The following is a 22268-nucleotide window of genomic DNA, read 5'->3' on the forward strand; positions in this document are numbered from 1 at the left end:
CCTCCTTACTTTCCTCTTTAACTTTCCATTTTGTTTATCTTAATTCGAGGCGTCGTTCCCCGCGAGAGCCTAAGTCTTCTCTTTGGTTATAAAAGAAAAGAGAAGGGAAAAAAAAAAAAAAATCTGGCACACACTGGCGCACTATCCACCACCCTGTCATTATTGGTGCAGGCCTGGGAATTCAAGCCGGACCTCCCAGTTTTTGCTGCAGCTTGAGGCCAAGGTGCCTCTGAAAGGGTTTTCTTTGAGGAATTTCAGAAATTGTTTAAGCGCTTAAAAAAATATTACATTTTCCCCGGTGTCTATCGTGATGCAAATGCTCGTGGGTGTCTTGTGCGTATGTATGTGCGCGCGCGAAAAGGCATCTTATAAAAAGAAGACACTGTTGAAAAGAAAAGGAATGAGAAAGAAAGGGAGGGGGAGCATTCCTTAATGGAAGTATTGCATGCGAGAAGGTTGGCGCTCTCGGAGGCTCCCCCCAAAGCCGGGGATGCACACACTGGGGTTGCCTACCTGGGTGGTCTCTCTACTTTGGTGAGCTGTTGCTAAGCAGCTAATAATAGTCATGTTTGCTGAGTAATTTCTGCCCTCCGCGAGCCAATCACGTTGCAGAAACCCAAGCCATCTGACAGCCCCGGGGGCGGGCGCTCCAGCCTTTTTCTCTTTCGCTCGCTCTCTCCCCCTCCACCCCCTCCCCTCCTCCTCCTCTTTCTCCAAATGGAGAGAGTTCTTTTTTTTCTTCTTCCATCTCATCTATTGAATCAAGGAGCTGCTGCGGCCGCTGCCCGCTGCACACACACAGAGCGGAGTCCCCAGGTCCCGGGAGCGAGAGAGGCGCCTTGCACTGGGGCAGAATGGTCCAGCGGGTCGGCGAGGAGCACAAGAAAGCAGCGTCCGGGACCAAGCAGCCACCGAGAACCCAGCAACCAGAGCCCGAGCAGCCTGAGCAGCCCAAGCAGCAGCTTCAGGAGCCGCCACCGCCCCCAGCAGCCGCCGCGGGAGCAGCGGCGGCGGCGGCGGCTGCTGCCCCGGCCCGGCAGCGCTGAGACTTGCCGGGCGCCCACGGACCCCACGGCGGCGGCTCTGCCCTTGCTCTCCGCGGCAGCTCGGGCGACCCAAGAGTCGCCGAGAGAGTCAGCGAGGCCGGCGGGAGCGGCGGGGATTTGCTGGCGCTTTCCGCAGTGAAGGGGTCGCGGCGCGGGGCGGGGGGCGGGTAGGGGGAGTTGGGGACAGCAAGGAGCGCCGTGCGAGCGCCCGAAGGACACGCTGGCTCCGCGCGCCGGCTCTCGCCCTCCGGAGAACTGGATGTGGGCAGCGGCGGCCGCAGAGACCTCGGGACCCCCGCGCAATGTGGCAATGGAAGGCGCAGGGTCTGACTCCCCGGCAGCGGCCGCGGCCGCAGCGGCAGCAGCGCCCGCCGTGTGAGCAGCAGCGGCGGCAGCAGCAGGAGCAGCAGCAGCAGGTCTGTCAACCGGAGCCCCAGCCCGAGCAGCCGGCGGCCAGGAGCGTCCTCGCGAGCCGAGCGCCGGGGCGCGCCAGGAGCCGGCAGCGGCGGCAGCAGCGCGCGGGGCCGCCCGGGAAGCCTCGGTTCCCGCGGCGGCGGCGGCAACATGGCTTCGGCTGGTAATGCCGCCGAGCCCCAGGACCTCGGCAGCGGCGGCAGCGGCGGCAGCTGCAGCGGAGCCCCGGGCCGGCCGGCCGGCGGCGGGAGGCGCAGACGGACCGGGGGGCTGCGCCGCAACGCCGCGCCGGACCGGGACTATCTGCATCGGCCCAGCTACTGCGACGCCGCCTTCGCTCTGGAGCAGATTTCCAAGGTGCATTTCAGACTCTCTCTTCTCCTCCCACCCTCTCTTCCCTCCTCTTCCTCTTTGGGATTGTCCCTGCCACACATGTATCTACACACACACACACACACACACACACACACCTCCAGGAAGAAAAAAAAGACAAGTGGGGATTGAAGAATTCAAACCCTCCCTCCAGTCCTGAGAGGAAAGGGCTGTCTGAGGTCCGCAGGGGGTGGAGGGTGTGTGTGTGTGTGTGTGTGTGTGTGTGTGTGTGTGTACACACGCCCTCCCTGGCGTGCCTTTTCCGGAGCACTGGAAAGCGGTCCACAGTGGACCACCTCGAGGGCCGCCGCAGCGCGGCAGTGCCGCGTGCCCCCTACTCCCGAGCCCCCTCCGCTCGTGTCTCTGCCCCTGTCCCTATTTGCAGCCTAAACTCCTGTAATACTGCCACATTTCTTAATGTTTTAGAGGGGGAGGCGGAGTGGAGGGAGGCGGAGAGAGGAGGGGGGGAGGGAGCCGAAATAAAGGTGGTTTCCTTTTTTGGCAGCAGGTTTTGCTTTTGTTGAGCATGAAATCTCTGCTCCCTTAAAAATTATCCTCGGAAGAGGGCATCTCCCCTCTTCTTTTCCAGTTTTTGAGCCACTGCTTCTCAGAGCGTGGGGGAAAGGGAAAGTTGTAAACAAATTGCCACCTTAAATCCGCCGTGCGGGTCGGCGGAGCTGCCGGGTTCATTGTGTTTACGAGGCTCGCTGAAATGTGTGGAATCCGGGGAAGGCGCTCACCCAGACGGGGGCCCGCCGGGGCCGCGGCCAGCGCCGGGGAAACGCCGCCGCCGGGAGCAGCCAGCGCCCAGCCAGGACCCCCGCTTGCGTCGGCCTGGGCCCTTCCCCTGTGTACTCGGCTGCTTTTTACGTTTAACCAGAAAGGAAGGGAAAGGAGGGAAAGATCCATGTGGCTGCCCTCTTCCGATCACAAATATTGTCGTAAGTTGCAGATGGCTGCCCCACTTCCTAATTCAGCTCACACGGCGTTTCCCAACGCTATGGAAATGCGTGGGGGTGAGCTCCGGCGCCCATTCTCACCACGTGGATCCCCACTTACCACCACGCCGGGCGGGAGGTCAGGATCGGGGAGCCCGCCATACATTGTTCCCAAAGCGCTCTCGTCCTCCACCCTGCGTCCCCGCCCGAGTACCCCGAGAAGGGTGAAGGCTGGAGCAGCACTTGGCGGGGAAGGGCGCCGTGGTTTGCTGGTTCTTAAATGTTGGGCTCCACCACAGGGATCACGCGGCCCCTCCCGTCCCAGATCCGGCGTGAATATATTGCCTGTGTTGAGTGATGTCTCTTCTCTCTGCCTCGGTTTCCCCTTGTTCTTGCAGCCCCTCCTCCTAGCCCCTCAAGTCACATTCGGGGATGCTACGCCGGCCGCGCGTGGGGGCGTCTCGGCTGTTGCAGAGCTGCAGCTCCCACGCTGCTGCCTGACTTTGATTTATGACCAGGCCCCCCCACGCAGCTCGCGTTTCCTCGGGCCGACCTGGGTTCCAGCCTGGAGAACACCCCCGACGGCGGTCGCGGGATGCCGGGCGGGTGCGCGCAAGCGGGCGTGGGCGCGCGGACTGCGACTCCCCGGCGCTCACTCCTCCCTTCTGCTTCATCCTCAGGGGAAAGCTACTGGCCGGAAAGCGCCGCTGTGGCTGAGAGCGAAGTTTCAGAGACTCTTATTTAAACTGGGTTGTTACATTCAAAAAAACTGCGGCAAGTTCTTGGTTGTAGGCCTCCTCATATTTGGGGCCTTCGCTGTGGGATTAAAGGCAGCTAATCTCGAGACCAACGTGGAGGAGCTGTGGGTGGAAGGTAAGAGACCCAGCGCCCGCCGCGGCGTCCTCTGGTCCCCCACCCCGGATCCCCTTCTCGTCCTTCCAATTGATAAAGATATTTGCCAGCACACACCTAGAGCCTTTCTGTGGAGAGCGAAAACCCCCTGCCCGCACCAGGGGGAATTGTTTATTGTTTGGGCGCCTGGCCAAGAGCCAGGCCCGCCCGACAAAGGCTGCGCTGTAATCTACTCGGGGAGCTGCGCTTTGCGAGGTGTTGTGGGAGAGAGTGGCGAGGGCGGGCCGGCGGGGGCGCGGGGGCCCCTCCGTGGGACGGACCACTCCGCCTGGCCGGGGGCCCCCCTGGTCCTGTCGCCGCCGCCGCTCGCCGCCGCGGTGCGCGGAGACGCGGCCAGAGGAAGGCCTCTTGGCTCCCGGCTCTGGTCCTCTTCGTCCTTCCCTCCCCCACCCCCACCCACCGCGTCCAAAGAGAAAGGAGCGGGGGGAGCAGAAAGGGGCCACCCCTCCGGCTGGAGGGAGTGTGCGCGCCCCCGGCGGCCGCGGCCGCCGCGCGGAGGGCGGGGGGCGGGCGCAGCGCGGGCCTGCGGAGGCGGCGGCGTGTGTGGTCCTGTTTTTGGACAGCTTTCAACTCTTGGGGAAAAAAACATTTGTCTCAAGGTACAAAAAAAGGGGGGGTGGGGGGGAGAAAGGAGCTGGAAGAAAAAAAAACAGTAAAGCACAGACTGGAGCGCATGTTTGCAAAGTAGATTAATGTTTCCTCGCGGGTGGGGGCTTTTAAAATGGAATTATTCTGGGGGAAGGCTGCGTTTTGCAGGCTCAAAGAATAAATGTGTTTTAAGAAAGCAGGTTTGGAGGGAGAGGCCATAGGAGCTCTCCAAGGGGTTCTGCCAGTCTTTTATCCACATTCCTCAATTTGGGGGTTCTTGAAGTCTTTTTTTTTTTTTTGAAGCTGTTGTAAATTGAAAATAGATCACCCCACCACCCCAGACGGAAACATTTTTCATTCTTTTTGTAAAAACTTTATTGATAGGGAGTTTGGATTTGTTTGGCGGGGGGTGGGGTGGGGGGGATGGTCCTTTTTTTTTTTTTTTCCTGTTGGTTGCTGGTTTTTTTAAAATCTTTTAGGAGAGTAACAGTCTTGCTGTTTGGAAATACTTTAACCCCTAAACAATGCCTAGGGGATCTCTTAGAATGAGATGGGAGGGAAGGATTGAGGTAATTATGTATATATTTCAAACCGGAATATCTGAGGCATAGGAATAGTGAAAGCTACTTAAGACAAAAATTTGGAAGACTTAGAGTTACGTTCATAATTGCATAATTGATCCCTTTCAGAATGCTGTTGGAGTAGGAACCTTGGAGAATATTTGGTAATCTTGCCTTGTTTGGGAAGATTCAGCTTTCAGTGTTTTGCAAGCATATGGTGGACTCTTTAGTTGAGAAGTGACAATTAAAATAATAGTCCAAATAATTAAGACCAGCAAACATTCTTGCCTTTAAGTAGCTTGGTAATTAATACAACAGGGCTCTTAGGATTTAATCCATAGGGTAATTTACCTCAACTCAGTACTTCATTGTCATTGGTAGATTAAAAAAAAAAAAAAGAGTTTTATTATGCACCAATGATGTCCTGGCGACACACTTTGTGAGCATCTGCAACTGCCCTAGGCCCTGCTGGGCAACTCTGAAGTATATGAGAGAGACACTCCCTATGCACAAATTCATGGACCTAAAACTACTAGAGTTGAACACACTTGCACTAAATTTGAGCTCACCACTGAAGTGGGCCATGAAAGATTAAAGAAAAGAGAAAAAGCATCCATGGAGGTGGTGAGGCAAATTAGGGTGACCTAGAGAGAGACTGGACTAGAGGGAGTCCTAGACAGGTGCAGAAGGGGGTCAGGCCAAGGGCCATGCTGAGAGAAGGGTCCCCACTGTTTCAGGAATGGAGTACCAAGTAGCTCCTTTGGGCCCTGGGCAGCAGGGCTGTAGTTTGGAAATGATGTGATTGGCTAGACTGTGGGAAGCTACCACTGGTTCTAGGACAAAGCAAGGGCTGAGCAAAGGGGGCCCCCAGCTCTATCCACATGTTCACTTTCTATTACTTGGGCCACCAAATCTGTTGGGTGTCGACCACGATGATAAAAGATCACTTTTTGTTGTTTTGAGCAAGACTTTTGAGTAGACATTGGTAAATGTAACTTGTTTCTATAACAGTGTATATATATTTCTAGAAATAACTCTGTTGCTGCATTACATACCTCATTTCAAGGCACACTTAGTAGCAGTCTCACTTGGACTCAGTGACAGAGTGGGACGTGACATCTGAGATGTGACTCATTTTGCCTACTTTGGGCCTCTGAGCTATTTTCCATCCCCTTCTGTTTTGGCAGTTTCAGGGGGGCTCACTGGCTCTTTGGCCAAATATTAATTACTCAATAATAATAGTAAATATTATTGACTATCACTTGTTGATTAATGACCCTTACCACGATTATCACATTCCATACCACTCAGTAGCTATCAGTTATTATCTTTATTTCTTTTGTTTGTTCGTTTGCTTTTTTGGGCCGCCCCTGTAGCATATGGAAGTTCTCAGGCTAGAGACTGAATCAGAGAAGCAGCTGCAGGCCTACACCACAGCCACAGCAATGCCAGATCCTAAACCCACTGAGCAAGACCAGGGATGGAACCTGCATCCTCATGGATACTAGTCGGGTTTATTACTGCTGAGCCACAACAGACACTCCCTTGTTATCTTTATCATCTGTTGGCCTATGTAACTTTTTATATAAGATTGACTTGTCCCATTTTCCACAAGAGAAACTCTGGATCTTGTCCCTCCACGTGCACTTTGCCAATTGATGACTTAAGTCAACCTGGTCTCCTGTTGCCTTGACTTTGATTTGTCATTCACTCATTTATTCTTTCTTTCTACACTGGATTCTTCCCCTGTAGAAGCAGCAACAGTTTCATAAAAGCACGTAAGCCCAAGCTGGGAGGCCACCATTACCATTTTATAGTTTTAATTTAAATTCAAAGTAGAGATCCTAATGAAGAGGTTTTGTTTGTGACATAGTGAGCTGAGTGTTCGTGTCAGCAGCAAGTAGTGGAAGCATGTGCTTTTCAGAGAGAATTTCCTGCTCTCCTAGACTGTAGTAGGCTAAAAAGAAGAGCAACTCAGAATTTAGGTTAATTTTGCACTGCAGTGTCTCAGATAAATTCTTCATCCCTAGCAGCGAAGAAGTCTGTTAGATGGTGTTTTCTTAATAGAGACTGTAAATGTTCTGGACCTAAACAAGAACGCTTGCTACAGCAAACCAAATGAATGGAGATTGTAAATTTCCCTAGTGAGAAAGCAACCCAACAGAGCAAAGCACAAGAGCGTTCAAGGGAAGAGAAGGCTGAGGGACAGTTGGAAAAATGCTATTTATTCTGTGGTGAAAAAGCTAACATATATATACACAAACATAAAGGCAACTGGAGATATATATCTACACATCTAAACACAGATAAGTACATATCTAGAGAAATGGATAGAAAGATAACATATCTCCACTTGCCTTTGTGTTTGTGGGGGCGCATGAACTTCCTACAAGTATGGTTGTATCTGGCATAATAATGCTATCTTTTTAATATAGCCAGCAAATTTAATATAGCCAGCAAATTAAAGGGGTCTGTCTTTGATTGGGCTCTCATGCTGGGGATATGTGGCTTAATAAGACAGTTTAAATACATTGGCTGCAATGTGCAGACCATTATAAGCCAGATAAGGAAGATATTTGTTTATGGCCTTGGTGATAAGAATTCCTTGATTCTGTAGTTGCCATATTCATCTAGCGATTGCCTTTCAAGAAACTGTCAATAGACATTAGGTGCTAGCTTGGGTCTTAGGCTTATATAGTATTTGCAAGTAAAAAAAAAAAAAAAAAAAAAAAAAAAAGGTCAAATCCAGCTTGCTCGTGAGTGGAGGACTGAGGTTTGGTAAGAGAATATGTGGAATGATGAAAGTGGACATCTGCTGTTCTCGAAACCCAAGCTGGTGGCAGCAAGGTCAGGGAGAGACTAATTGATAATTTCACAATAAAAATACGCGTTCTGCATATGCTCTCAGGGCCTGCTCTGGGCCAGGCACTACCCAAAGCTGCAAAGCTCCAGAGAGACGTGGTGGAAGGCCACTGTCCCCTGCCCTCAGGGGACACACAGACCAGTGGCACCATGGAAGGAACATCTTCCAGGACAGCCCCAAGGGAGGGAGGGTGTCTGAGCCAGGACCTGGGCTGGAGGGTTAGAGAGGTGGGGGGAGGGGCCCGCATTCCAGGCCCAAGAAACAGCATGGGCAAAGGCTCCGAGGACAGGGGCATGGTCTCTGGGAGGACTCCCAGTGCTTGCATGGGTTGGGACATCAGGTTGGCAGTGAGAAGCCTTGAGGCTTGGAAGGTCCAGCTGCACAGCAGGAAGTTCTCCAAGGTGGGCAGGGTGTTTGTCAGAGGGGCTGCTAACTCTTCCTTCTAGCTGTTCTTTGCCCACCTGAAGATCTGCACTGGCATATTTGGCCTCTAGCACACTCCCTGGTTCCACGGTGCTTCTCCTGGATCTCATCCTTCTGGGCACAGGAGGGGGACATGCTTGCCTTTTTCATCTCGCCCCTTTCTCTGTTAGCTTTTCCTTTTGGATCTTTCTGTCTCACTGAATGCCTCCCCCAACACCCCCTCTCTCATCTCAGATCCAAGTTTATTGGCATGATTCGATTTACCTCTTTGAGCTTTGGGGTATTTTTCCCTCATTGCTTGCCTAGCCCCTGGCTTCCTTTCCTGCAAAGGAAAACAGCCCTGAAACGAACCCATATTGCCTGTGTTTGGTAATGAACATCTCTAGAGGCCAGCATGAGGAGAAGAGGACACAGGTTGTGACTGATTTTTTTTCCTAAGGGAAATTGTTTAAAAATGCCCTCTTGATGTTCCGAAGTGCTCTCAAATTTGTACCTTGCTAGCATTACGCCTTCTGTGTTCTTGGCTGTTCTTGGTGAAAGAACTGAGCTTCACCGCCCTTTTCAGTTTAGAGGACCTTGGGGCTGGATAGTCTGTCATGGGAGCTGTCCTGTGCATCAGAGGATGTTCCCCGGACTCTACCCACTAGATGCCAGTAGCACTCTCCCAGTTGTGACAACCACGTTTCTAGTCATTGTCAAATGTGTGTCGGGTTGTGTGTGTGTGTGTGTGCGCGCGCGCGCGTGCAGAATTGCCCCCATTGAGAGCCACTGGTTTAGATAATAGATTTGGATTGAAAGACCCATGCTGTGCAGACGGAAGGCTTTTATTATGAGAGTTGTGGCTGCTTAAAGCATTGCCGCCAGTGCACACGTTTCACTCTTTAAGATAAGGCGCCCTCCCCCATCCCCGCATTTACACAGACTTGGGTAACTGATTTCTTTTCATGCTAATAATTTAAATTTTTGATGATTCTGGGAATTACATCGAATCGCAAATTTAAAAGACACCATGACAAGGTGGGGCAGGGGGAGGAGGCAGGCCACAGAAGAGAGGAAGAGCTTTCTGTCCGAATACTTGATTTCCCTTTTCCTTCAGGTTAACTTAATTTTGCAGGTAGACTTCCTTGCATTTCGAGCACATAGGCTGAAGGCTTCGAGCACAAGGGTGACGGTGTCAAAAGCAATAAAAGACAGCACTGGATTTTGTTCATCTGGCAATAACTGCTCCTTTCCAGAGCCCACGTAGCTGTTGGCTCTTTGGTGGTCTAAGCCTCCAGATGTTCCTGTCACACACCGCTTTCCCCCAGGTGCTCTCGTGAAGCAGAACCAAAGTGACAGCCAGGGACTGACGCCCGTCAGCCGGAGAGGCAGGGCGGGCTCTGCTCCTCCTGCCTTTCCAAGGTTATCACCCAAGTTCTGCTTTCGGGGACATTTCACGAGGGACAGAAGGAATGAAATGCAGCAGCTCTTTTCTGCTCCTTGGTCCCTGAGTCACTTTTACAAATGATGAATATATGTTTTAGCAAGATATTGATCAGATGCTGGTCGCGGACACGTGCATACAGGTGGAAGCAATTGTGGCGTATTTTTCACATCTGGAGAAAGATGATTGAAAAATTAATGCCTGGCAATCATTGCTTGAAGAACAGCAAGTGGCCTCAGGTGCCTTCTTCCCAGGGCAGCTGACCCTGCGACTCCTTCCCATCACTTTGCCACCTGCCACTATTGACCCTCCATCGTGTTGAGAAGCCAGGCTGGGCTATGTATGGAGTGTTTCAGATAGCAGGGAACCACTGCTTGGAGGCCCCAGAAAATGACAGCTTCCAGATGTATGAACCGCCGGATCGGTTTGTTTGGATTATGCGCCACAGCTGATGGCGAGATTAACACTGGCTGGACAAGCTATGGGAGATTTGTCTGGTTTCCACAATGCCATGTTTATATTTCATTGGGATTTCTCCTTCAAAGCTGACCTCCCTGTGACCCCTGGAGCTCTGTCCACGCAGGCTGAGCTGTAGCTTGTCTGCCCTTCTCCTTTTGAGGGGGGTGTCACAGTTATGCAGTGGAAGGGGCTGCTTATATGGTGGCCCCCCTCCTCGCCCTTTGTCCATGTCATCCATCTGCCCAGATTTAGCCTCCGAAGAGAAGTCTGTTCACCTCTTTGGGTGGGGGGTGTTTTATTGTACAAAGTTTTTCTGGCTTTTAAACCACGTGTGGAAGAACTTTACATTATTTGAAAGGAGAGCGGATTTTAAGAGAAGCTATTTTGCAGAATTATGGTATTTTAACTCAGCAGGATTTTGCACTATTTTGAGAAAAAAAAAAGAAGTTGAGGCATTTCCACCTATGTGAGAGATCCTGTGATAGTGGCCATAGCTGTATGATGCTGTTATTCTATAGTGTCATTCCCCTTTGCTGCTCATTGGCTCCCAGAACCTCTTCTCCTTCCTCCCTCCTCCTTCATCCTGTATCCCTCTGCTCATCTCCCCTTCCTCCTCCCTTCTCTTTCTTCCACCGCTCCCTCTACCCACCTTTTCCTACACTGCCCAAATCATTTCCTCCCAGTGGCTCTCTGGAGTTACTAGTGTGACATCAGAAAGAGGAGTACATCTGGTTGATCACAGACCAACAGGAGGGAAGTAGAAAATGTGTGACTGCAAGCCAGCTATGGGAGATGCTAGATGCCCAGCCACCCTTTGCATCCTTCGGGTTCTGAGAAGGGTTGGTTCCAAGACCGTATTCTTTGGTGGGGGCTGACAGCAGCAGATGTGCATCCCCCATTGAAGAACATTTTCATGAGCTTTTTTTTTTTTTTAAATTTATTTCTTTATTTTTTTACCTGCTATTTCCCCAGTACAATTTTTTTTTTCTCCTGTGCAGCATGGTGACCCAGTTACACATACAGGTACACATTTTTTTTCTCACATTATCCTGCTCCATCATAAGTGACTAGACCTAGTTGCCAGTGCTACACAGCAGGATCTCTTTGCTAATCTATTCCAAAGGCGACAGTTTGCATCTGTTAACCCCAAGCTCCCGACCCACCCCACTACCTCCCCTTTCATGAGCTTTCGAGGGCACCTTAGAATCCATTGTCATGAGGACTGCGAGACAAATCTCAGTCCCCTCATGCTTCATGTGCCATATGAGCTGTGGAAGAATTGGGTCCTGTGGCATTTCTGAGATGGCAGGTGACATACCTGTACATGGTGACACTGCAGCCCAGGTACCCTACCTCAGGCTCTCCCTGGATGGAACTCACACCAAGCCAAAGGGAACATGGAGCTTGGATAGAGAAAGGAAAGGACAGGTTTCCACATCCAGTATTTTTTTTTTTTGACTGACTCTACAGGGTTACGACTTGGTCCATCCACATGAGAAATCTCAGTTGACATCCCAAAAAGCAGACGGCCTTGCTCATGAAGGCCCCCTCTGGCCGTCCAGAGGGAAAGAAGAAGCTCCTTGGGGTTTCCTCAGTGGAAATCTTCCTCCACGACACAGACAGCATCAGGGTCACCAAAACAGAGGCACGTTCCCTACTCATTCTTTGCTTCCAGACTCTGAATTTGGGTGCTTTATGGCACTACTTTGTAGATTTTTTTTTCTCTTCAGTTGGATATAGGGCTGCTGTCGCCCTTACACAGCAACATGTCTGTTTTTCTTCTACCTATATCTTTACATTTGATGGAAATAACTAGCCTTCCCAAACAGTAGAATGCTGCCATTGAGAAGCTGCTCTTTAGTAGGAGTCGTAGGTACAGAAAGACGCATCTTGTGCTCAGTCCCTTCGAGACTGTGACCCTTTTGTTGTGTTGGGGGTTTATTTAGAGCAGAGTTGGAAAAACAGCTGTCCTGTGTTAAGGAAACTGTATGCTTGGTGGGCAGTCAGGTACCTGTTAATGAGTGACAAGTTTGTTGTTGGAGAGATTTATAATGTGGAGGCAGGGCCTTTTTTCTAACCCAGAAACCCAGGTGTGAGTTGGCCCAAAGAGTCCCCACTGCCTGTGCGTCCCCAAACACCCTTGGCTCTGAAAGTGAGAAGCAAGGCTTTATTTATTATTTATTTATTCTTACTTATTATGTGCAGCAGAAGCTTGATTCGTTACAGTCGGAATCAACGAAAAACAGTAGACCTGCCCAATTTATCACCCCAGGTAGCCTTCAGTTATTGATGAAACGTGTGCGAAAGTACGCAAAGGGAGCTGGCAGTGGGCTCTGTTCAGTCAGTGTGCATGATTTTTTTCCCCTTAAATCATTGCTTAAGGGCTTCTGGCCCCTAGCTCAGGAATCCTGCCCAAAAATGCCAGATGTATTACACAGTCAAGTACTGCAATGTAAACACTGGTCTGTGCCATGAGGCAGGGTGGTCCATCTCCGATTTGAGAAGAACGGGAGATTGAGAGGGAATGAGAGGGGTAAGCCCTCACAGCAAGCACAATAGCGATCCTGTCGTTGGTGTTTTTGGCTGCATCGTCAAGATTGGGAACCACAAAAACCCAGGTGAATTCATCCTTTGGACTGGCCAAGAAACGCAGCTTGCACTGAGATGCCAAAGAGAACAAGATGTGGCTTGGCTAATGTTGCTTCATTGGGTCAGATAAGCTTACAAAGTGTTGAACAGAATGGGGGGGGGGGGGCTGATAGGAAGAAGGCTCTTGTCTTCACAACAGCGTCTTCACGTTACCGTGAGCATCACGCTTTTCCATGTGCTGTGCGTTACATTAAAAGGAGCGTGACGCATAGCAAGGAGAGGCCACCTTCTTTCACAGCCCCCCTCCAGTGTCTGCGAAAGCCTCCCGGGGCGGTCCACCTTCCCTGTGTAAACCTAAGATTCATCACATCTGGTGTTGTGTACCACGGAGGGAGAGACCAAGTGATGCTGCAAAATAAACCGCCTTCCAGTTTGCTCCTAGTTTTTAACTTTCAATAAAGCATCTGGCGATGAGGATCATTTGGAGATGAGAAAGTAACAGCGCTTTGGGCCACCCTCCAGCAGAATGTGTATCCCATGCTAGGGGCAGTTCAAGGACATTGGGATGCGTAGACATTATCCATACACCCTAATAGTCAAATTTTAAGCAGTCCTTACAGTGACTAGATCCAGGGTTTGGTTTGGTTTGGTTTCGTTTCGTTTAATGAATGGGAAGGTATCCTGTAAGTTAGGAGGAAATGAAATTTCAGTTTGGATTTGGGGGAGTGGTTAAAACAACCTGTGGCAATACTGTCATGAGAAATCCATTCTATACGGTGAGCTGAGAAAAATGCCTTGAAGAAACATTGATGATAAAAACAGGAATTTTGAGATGAAGGAAACCGTAGGCTTTTCTCTCTCCCTCTCCCTCCCTCCCCCCACCAACTTTATTCTCCTTTGATTTCTCCCATCTTGCCCACCCCCATTCCCTGGCTTCCTTTGCCCCTTTAGTGGAGAAACCAGAAAACATCACAGACTAGACCTGAATATCACACAGTGTCTCTTTAAGTAGAAGCTTTCTAAAAGGTAAAATAACAAAAGGATTTTCCCTACCTACCAAAGACCTTATTTCTTTCCTCTCACCTGATCTCACCCCGCCCCATAACAGTGTTGTAATAATAAGTTCAAAAGCGATAGTCCACACGTTTTCGTCCACACATGATCCAGAAAGAAAAAAAAAATTGCACATGTTTAATACCTCGCTTAATTGCAAACAAAGCTTGCAATTTGAGAGACTTGGGATTAGGGCTAAATATCTATTAACTGCTCTTTCTAGAGATTTGGGGAATAGGATGACCCTTTTTTCCTTTTTTTTTTTTCTTCCTTTTTTTTTTTTTTTTTTTTAAATAGGCTACAGTTTCACATGGCTCCAAAAAGAAATCTCTCTCCCTTTTTGTTTCCCACACCAATTGATTTATCATTTTGCTTGCAAGCAGATCCAGAATGTTAGGGCAAGAACACACTCACTTTTTTCTCGTAACTTTTTTGTTGCGGACCGAAACCAGTTGACTTGAATAAATTTTTCTGAGGCCTGAATGTAGCCAGCAACGTGGAAAAATCTTGCCATTCAGGGCCGTCTGAATGTACATTTCAGCCACACAGTAAGCTGCATTGGTAGGCACTGGACTGCTAAATACAACCATTTTTCGCAGCAGCGAGTTAGACAGGTGATTAGCATAATTAGCACCGAGCAGCTATACATATGGTAATGCTGAGTGTGTAAATGCCAGCTGCGGTGTAAAATTTATGTCAGGGGTCGGCAGGGCTGTGCGAAAGTATTGTGTTCCAGCTGCAGGTCAGGGCCGCCAAAGCTTACCTCCTTTTCTCTTGTTGGTGAATACGCCAAACAGAAGAGAAAGAAATATAACAGATACGGCTTTGATGGAACAGCCCGGTTCTGTGCACGAGGGACTGTCGTATCAAACACACGCATGCACACGCACACACTCACACGCCCTTGCAGACATCCCATCCCTCTCTCTGCACTTTGTGTCCACTTCAGGCAGGGTCCACATGAGCGGGCGGCCAGGGCTGGAGATTTGGGTCGGTGAATGGGCCCAGGGATTTCCTGGGAGGAAACCTTGCCCGCAGTGAATTTTTCCAAGAATTAAGAGTCGTGCTTTGGGTTTTCAACCCCGCCTCTCGCCCCCACGCCCGCCCCCACCCTCCCAGTCCCTCCACTGCTTCTGTCCACGCCCTATTCCTTTCCATTAAGGAGGAGCATCCCCCTCTGAGTGAGGTTGAGCTGGTCCTTTCGGAGAATGGAAACTGACCTGCATGGAGGTGTTGGTTCACCTTGAACGGAATAAGTATAAGAAAGTTTCCACAGTTTGCCTCGCTTCCCCAACTGCTCGACCGACTTTAGCACAGGGCTAGAGAGACAAGGTCCTTGTGTTTTGCAGCAGCTGTGCTTCCCTGTCCACCTACCGCCACTGTCAGACCCATGAAATTCTCTATAGATTAAAGAAACATGTCGCTTCCTTGTTTAAAAGGGAGACGGTTGCCCGTGGTTCGTGCCCCTCAATGTGCACGATGGGGGGATTTATCGCTGGTTCATGCATTTCTGCTCTGCAAGCTTTTTTCCTGCCCCTCCGCCTCCCTCCCCCCCTCACTTTTGCGGTTGGGGGCTCTGAGGAGTGGTGGTGGGGACAGAACATAGTTCACACGATGCTGACCTAGTGATGAAACTTCCTCACAGCGCCAGGGGGTCCTTATGCATGGGGCCCCTAATCCAGCTAATCCTGATGGCGACACAATCGTGAAAGTGGCCCCCAGTGACGACCATCTCCCCACACAGATGCAGAGAGAAGGGTCAGTGTGGGAGAGAAATCAGGCCCGCATGGAGTTCCACAGGCTGTGTGAGAAGGTGGGGACTTGAATTGTGCCCCCGCCACCCCACCCCCCACGCCCACTCAAGTAGGAGGCTAGTGAAAGGAGGCCTGGGCTGGAGAATGGCAAGAAGACTGTTCACAGAGGTGATGTCAGCGCCACAGAAGCTGGGAGAAGGGAACTGGGGTTAATGTTATTCAACAGCCTGAATGCTGGAGAGAGAGCCCGCAGCCTCGCGAGCATTTGGTTTTGTTGTGGTTGTTGGGTTGCCTTCTCTTTTTATTTTTTCAATGAGGCTGTTAGGAGGCCTGAACCGAGAACTTAAGAGAACTTAGAGCATGCGCACAGCATGCTGTCTTTTTTTGGTCCCTGAGTTCTGCTTCCTGCTGCGGCATTGCCCGTGAGTGAGCCTGCTGCTCTGGGTCAGACCCTCCTGGGCTTGCCCAGCTTCTACAGAAGGACAGGACTGGGATTTGCACCTGCTCGCTGGCAGCAATTGGGTGAAATCATGGTTGGACTACCCCAGGAGTTCCCAGCTGGGCAAGTATGCCTTTAGGGATTCAGCGGAGCTGTGCGCTGCCGCATCCTGCCGGAAGCCAGGAGAAACAGGTCTGCAGGCCGGACTTGACTTGGCCGGTCTCAGGTGGGGCTGACCCTGGCTCTCATTGGCCACAGCAGCAAGTGACCAAGGAAGAACGGGCCTCTTGACAGATGCAGTGTCATTTTAGGAGCGGGTGGCCCTGTAAGAAATACCGGAGGGGGGGAGCTGTGGCAGGCAGCAGGTCCAGGTCCAGGGTGGGCAGAGCGCTAGGCTGACCTGATCGTGTCCGACAGGGCGAGCGGGCGGCTTCAGGGAAAGCCATTCAGAGGAAGCAGCCCGGGTGGGAACAGATGGCCCCGCAAACAGCTGGTGTGGGGGGCCTGCGACAGGCGCATGCTCAGAGCTGTTCCTACTGCTGCACTTGGCCCTCCTCACCACCACCCCCCTCGGTCCCTGGGGAGGCTTCATGATGTGTCTGTCCTGCTCTTGTCTTGTTTTTGTGGCTTTTATCGCCCCAGACTTACTTCATGAAGACACATTCTCTTTGGGTTATCTGATTCTAGCATTTTCCCATGGCAACACCCAAGGGCACAATCGCATCAGGAGCAAAACAGCCCAGAAGCTTAAGCAGCAGTTGGCTGGTCATGAATAAAAGACATGGGTGGAAGACTGTCTAAAACTCATGGCGTAGAAGTTTTCAGCCAATTGCCCAAAATTACAGAATCTTTTTTTTTTTTTTTTCAGTTTAGAAAATGAGCTGGTTCTAATAATTTTGCAGCTACACCCTTTTAGAGATGTGTACTTTTTCACCCTCACAATAACTCATTGCGAGATTGAAAGAAGGATCAGAATCAACGAAAGAGGGGGAAAAAAATCTCTCTAGAGGCTGTTAGATAATTCATGGGATTAATCAAATGCAAATGCCCGACTTGCATATACACAGACCCCATTTTCCTAATTGGACTCTGAGTGGGTACTTTTCAGGCTGAAAGGGTCATTTGTTTTGACTGATTGACTTTTTGAGGCTTTGGGGAGAATTAATATCTTATACAGATGACTGCCTGTTCCCAAGGCTCTGTATTGAGGCTGTTCATTCATTCATTCATCCGACACACGGAGTGTACGCCGAGGTGAGTGGCCAGCGGACAGTGCCTCCCTGAAAGGACGCGGAATTTATTGGGAAAAGCACTTTGCCGAGTCCCTCAGATCATTTTTATGTGGATCACAATAAGCTTTTGCCAAAAGCTCTTTGCATGAATGCCGCAGATGTTTATTAAGCTCTGTGCGAACGGCTGTGCCGAGGAGCGATCCAGCCGCAGGACGTCATGGGGCAAGTCTCGTGTCTGCCATGGGCTGGAACGGTGTTAGCCCAGAGGTGTGGAGCCCCGAGTGGAATTTCGCACCTCCCACAGCCCCTCTTCACCTTGGAAAACTATCCTTGGTTTGATTTGGGAGGAGAGGATCAGCAGAACTTGATCAAGAGCTTTTTTTTTTTTTTTTTTTTTTTTGCGGAAGTGATGCTTTTCACCCTTGCTCTTTCAGCACCCTTGCTCTTTCAGAGCAAGGGTTTAAGCAACTCAGATTTCTGGAAAACAAGATAGCAGAATTTGCAGGTAAAGAGTTAGGGCTGCTTGTTCTCTGGGTGCCCTCGTCTGTCTGTGCCCTCTGAGACAGGTGCCTCTGGGGACCAGAGCCAAATGGGGCCCGTGTACTGCTGCCCATGGGGGCCCCAGGGAAAAAACTCTCCTTGGTAGTGGCAAAAAATCTGAGAGACAATATTTTCCTATAAATAAGGATACCCGTTATTTGCCCTGTGTAATTCTTTGGTGCATTCTAAAAGCTCTATCTATGAGCTTACACTAGTCTGGCATGTGGAATTTGGCACTCCTGGACCCATACCCTCAGCTGGTGCTCAGAAGCCCGAGGCTTACAGGGCAGTTAGGGTCGGGGTTAAAGCCTGTTTCCACCTCTGATCAGCCAGGTAACCATGGGCAGATCTCCCCGAATTCTGCAGCTCTGTCTCCTGCTCTATAAAATAAGGGTGATCATACGTGCCCGCAGTCAACAAATAAGTGGTGGATGCTGCTTAGCTCCTGGTTTAGCGTCTGGGAAATGTCACCTATTTGTCAGTCTGCACACCATTCTCTGAGGTATGCGGTAAAAGCTTGGTTGGTATTTTGTTGTTAAAGTCATTGAGTTTGGAAGAAGGACCAAAAAAAAAAAAAAAAAATGAGGAGACTTGAAAATATGATAGAGATGCATATTTTTGCATTGAGTTTAATTCACATTCCTCTCACGTAGCTTTTGGAGCTTCCTTTTTCTGCCATGTGGAAGTCTTTCATCGTACATATTCATTGCCAAAAGATGAAGAAATAAAATTTACCCACAAAGGGAAATGGGTAAATATTATTTATAAAACACCACACAGCAATAAGCACTGTTCCTATGGCTGGACACCTGCATCTCTATCACCAGTACTGGAGCTTTTGGGTCATTCTGCTCAGTAGTCGAAAATGACCCTGCAGTACTTCATGAGATTATTTTGACAATAATAAAGAAAACCTTGAAAATGAAAAAAAGAAGGAAGCAAACCATCTCCCCCAGACCACATCAGTAATTTCAGTCACTTGAAATGGGTTCTTTGGGGCTTCCTGAGGGCCTGACTCCACACTGGTGCATGGTAAGGAAGACAGCAAGACAAAGAACAGCTCTGGCTGTCACTCAGCTGTGATTTGGGATAGGCCTTTGCTAGAGTAGCACAAGTCAGGTCTGCAAAATTGCTCTGTCCAAAGGGGTTTCTGTTCCTGGTAGCTCGTTCAGCATGCCTTGGGTGAATGCTGATGTAAGACCCTATGAGGGCTTTGCAGCTTATGACACAGGAACACCTGAGAAGGAGCTAAGTCTACCACTGCCACCAAGTGCATGATGTAATTATTGTCTCACCACGCTCCAGCCACTCTTCTCTTCCTGCAGCAAGCCAAACCTGAGGGTTTTGCAGTTTGTTGGTTCCCCTGGCCAGAATGTTTCTTCCTTTTAGGTCTTCCCTGGCAACTCCATTTAAGTGGCCAACTTGATTTCCTCCATGGCGCTTGTCATGCCATGAACCTCCCGCATTGGTTACTTGTGTATTGCCTGTTTGCTTCACTGGCCAGGAACCTCTTGGAACTTGCTTATCCACCATGCACCCCAACACATAGCACGCATCCCCCAGATGCTTGCTGGCTGAATGAGTCGTGGTACGAGTATGTATCCAAGAAAGTGGATATCAAGTCCATTTCTATGAAGTTTCTGAATAGTTTTTTCCAAAACACATTTGGTTATATCAGATGAAATGTTAGGTAAAAATGCAGCCACACCATATGGAAAAGTAAATCTAATTCAGCAGTACTCCAAAGTAAGAGACAGCATAGCTGGTTGAGGAGGCTTTAGAATTCAGCGTCCTTCATCCCTCGTTGCTGCATGTTCCTATGATAATAGTCTTATCTTGGTTGAACCTGGTTGTTCATGAGCAATATATTCCTGTTTATCACTAGAGCAAAAAGGGGGAAGAACAGAAATATTTGCCATTCTAGAGACATGACAGACATGTCTGCGTTTATCTAAATAGACATCCTAAGAATTTATTAAATATCTGTGTTTATATAAATATACATCTTAAAAATTAAATATCTGTGTTTATTTAGATAACGCATCTCAAAAATTCTAAAAAGGTGACATCGTGGCATCCCCGAAATACCTTTTCTATCTTGTAGGAAGTGGTGTCTTTTCTGAAAACCTCTGTGGTAAATTACTTGATCCCTTAGGACGCTGGTCTAGAAGCATGTAGTTTAAGTTCTTCTCAGCAGCATGAACTTGACCATTTGATTCTTATTTTTGTGGCCTTCTCTTGGGTCATCACCTTATTGGTTATTGTCACAGGCAGCTGCTCTGCTGAGGTGGGGGTGGGGAGAGGAAGTCTGTGGTCCCCCTTTGGTGGTGTTGGTTTTTACCTCGTGGCTTTGATTCAGCTGAAGTTTTCAGCTTCAGCAAAGGCAAAAGGAGTGAAAGGACTTTGTAAGCAGGATGAGAAGTCATGTGCTAGGGCCAGTGCGTGAGGAGGCAGGTGGAAACATAAATGATTTTTAGGTATGGGGCATTGGTGCCCTAGAGCCAGAAAAATGGAAGGAGTTGAGGGTCTCCCCCCGCCAAAAGGCTCTTTGGAGATCCTTGGTGTGCAGCTCTGTAGCTTTTCAGAAGTGACCTCTGGACTAATAATTGCCTTTTTCTTTTTTTTTTGCCTCCAATAGCTTTTCTATCTCTAGAGAATGTGGATTGAGTGTAATTCAGTTCCCTAGTTAATTGGTTGAAATACCACATTGTGATTCCTGCCAGAAGGAGCCAGACCCTGGCTGCAGGCAGCCTCAGTGGAGCATCCTGAGAAGGCTGGTGGCATTATGTCAATTCATCCTCTGTTGCAAGTTGCTTCCTCTGGTTTCCTCTGGTCTTTCTTGAACTTCAGATTGCTTGAAGGTCCTCGGTGAATCCCTGGGGCATGCGTCCAAGTTCTCTGCAGCATCTAAATCCTTTCTCTAGCCCACGGACCCTCTCCCTCTCTTCCCCTCCGCCTTCCACTCCCCCTTCTCTCCCTCTCCCCCTCCCCCTCTGGTCCCCCCTCGCCCCCCAGTACATTCAGGCTCATCCGACAGGGTTTCCCCGGTGGCTTTGGCCATCGCCATGAACCTGCACAGATGATCTGACTGGTCTGTGAATCCAGACTCGTTTTCCTAATGAGGGCATCGTTTTCTTTTTAGCCTGCCCCCTTGTTTATAAAATAATGCCAAGAGAACTAAACAACCCTCCGTTCCCAGTCCTTATTTACTTGCTCAAACCAAATGTTTATGTCCTTGAGTACTCAACTTGAAGCAAAAGGATTTCTCCTCGTGGGAACACGGAAGATGATCCCTGAGGGTTCTTTCTGAAAGATAGCTGGAGGCCTGCTTTGCAACATTCAGCGTACAGTGCCTTAGGGACCCCGGGGGTGTGTGGGGGTGAGGATGCTCGAGAATTCTGTTTGCTACCCCTCCTGGCCTTCCTGCAAAGCCCTCGCCCTTCCCCGTGGTGGATCAGAGCAGCTTCCTCAGAGCTTCAGCTCAAGCTGCCCTGCCCATGCACCAGCCCTGCTGCGAAGCAAGGCTCCCTTCCCGCCATACCTCCCAGCCTCCTGAGCTCAGCCTGTTCCAAAAACCCTAACTGAAGGACAGCCTGGGACCTGAGGAGGAAGACAAAAAAAGCAGCTTTCAGTGGCAGCATCACTCGTGCCTCGCTCTGCTGGCTTCCAGGCCCAGCTTTGGCCACCTGCTGGAGAAGCTGGGGCGGGGCTCAGAATCACCAGGGGAGCTTGCAGAGAACACAGGCAGCCCACCCCCAGGCGACTCAGCCTGGCACCTGTGCTTTCTGGATGCTGCCCAGGTGAGTCTGAGACGAGCAGGCTCCAGGGCGGGCCCGAGACCACCCTGGCTGGTGGGTTTGTTTCCTCTCAAGTGGGATTTCCCGAGTGCATCTGACATGAATCACATTATTTATCTTCTCCCGGCAAGTTTGGTGCTAAATACACATTTGCCACCTTTCCGTGTTTCTTTTTCCAACCTGAAGAAACATTTCCTTGTTACCCTGGCCAGATTATTTAGTAGAAAAGTGTAAATTGAAGCCATTTATCTTGAAATGTGCTGCAGGGGCACATTGTTTATACAAGTGAAAGAAATTGTAGCTGGGGTATTTGGTCTGGTCTGCAAGGAAAAGGTGTCTCAAGTTTCCCCCCCCCACCCCCTCCACCCTTAATACATATGGTGTGTCAGTCAGAAGGTGCCCGAAGCATGTGTGCACTAGGTTTGTGCGTGTGACAAGCAGGACCGCAGTTCAGAGGTTTAGCGAGTATTTCTTAGGCGTTTGGTATTGATCGAGTCCGCATTGCGCATGATCATAAAGTGCATGTTCCCCGCCCCTCCCCAAACATCAACCAGACATTTGTAGGGACCCGAGGTCCCTTGTGAGGTGCCCTGCTCCTTTCAGCGAGATCACAGAATGTGAATGACTGGGGATTTTGCTGTTTCTAATTGGAACCTGTACATGTTTGTCAGTTGGTGGACGAGTAAGTCGTGAATTAAATTATACCCGCCAGAAGATTGGAGAAGAGGCTATGTTTAATCCTCAACTCATGATTCAGACCCCCAAGGAAGAAGGTGCTAACGTCCTGACCACAGAAGCTCTCCGACAGCACCTGGACTCGGCGCTCCAGGCCAGCCGGGTGCATGTATATATGTATAACAGGTAAG

At 49.9% G+C, this 22268-nt stretch overlaps 1 protein-coding gene across 6 annotated transcripts in view; it reads left to right on the forward strand.

The window, feature by feature from the left end:
- Positions 1–22268, forward strand: part of PTCH1 (patched 1) — a 75952-nt gene that overhangs the window by 6944 nt on the left and 46740 nt on the right. For 4 of the 6 annotated variants that reach the window (XR_014818335.1, XM_013980137.3, XM_084980954.1 and 1 more), the window contains exons 2-3: positions 3451–3643; positions 22074–22263. Coding sequence is in view for 5 of the 6 variants with exons in the window: in XM_013980137.3 (XP_013835591.1) it covers positions 3451–3643; positions 22074–22263 (383 nt within the window). In the remaining variant the exon portion in view is untranslated. Of the gene's footprint in view, positions 1–742; positions 1818–3450; positions 3644–22073; positions 22264–22268 lie in introns of those variants that run through there. The other 2 variants (XM_003482800.5, XM_005668021.4) reach the window with 1 other exon arrangement.

This window comes from Sus scrofa, chromosome 10 (assembly GCF_054392235.1).
Source record: "Sus scrofa isolate SSC_HxYL_T2T_F1_AM1 chromosome 10, Sscrofa_HxYL_maternal_Yorkshire_Landrace_v2.0, whole genome shotgun sequence".
NCBI lineage: Eukaryota > Metazoa > Chordata > Mammalia > Artiodactyla > Suidae > Sus > Sus scrofa.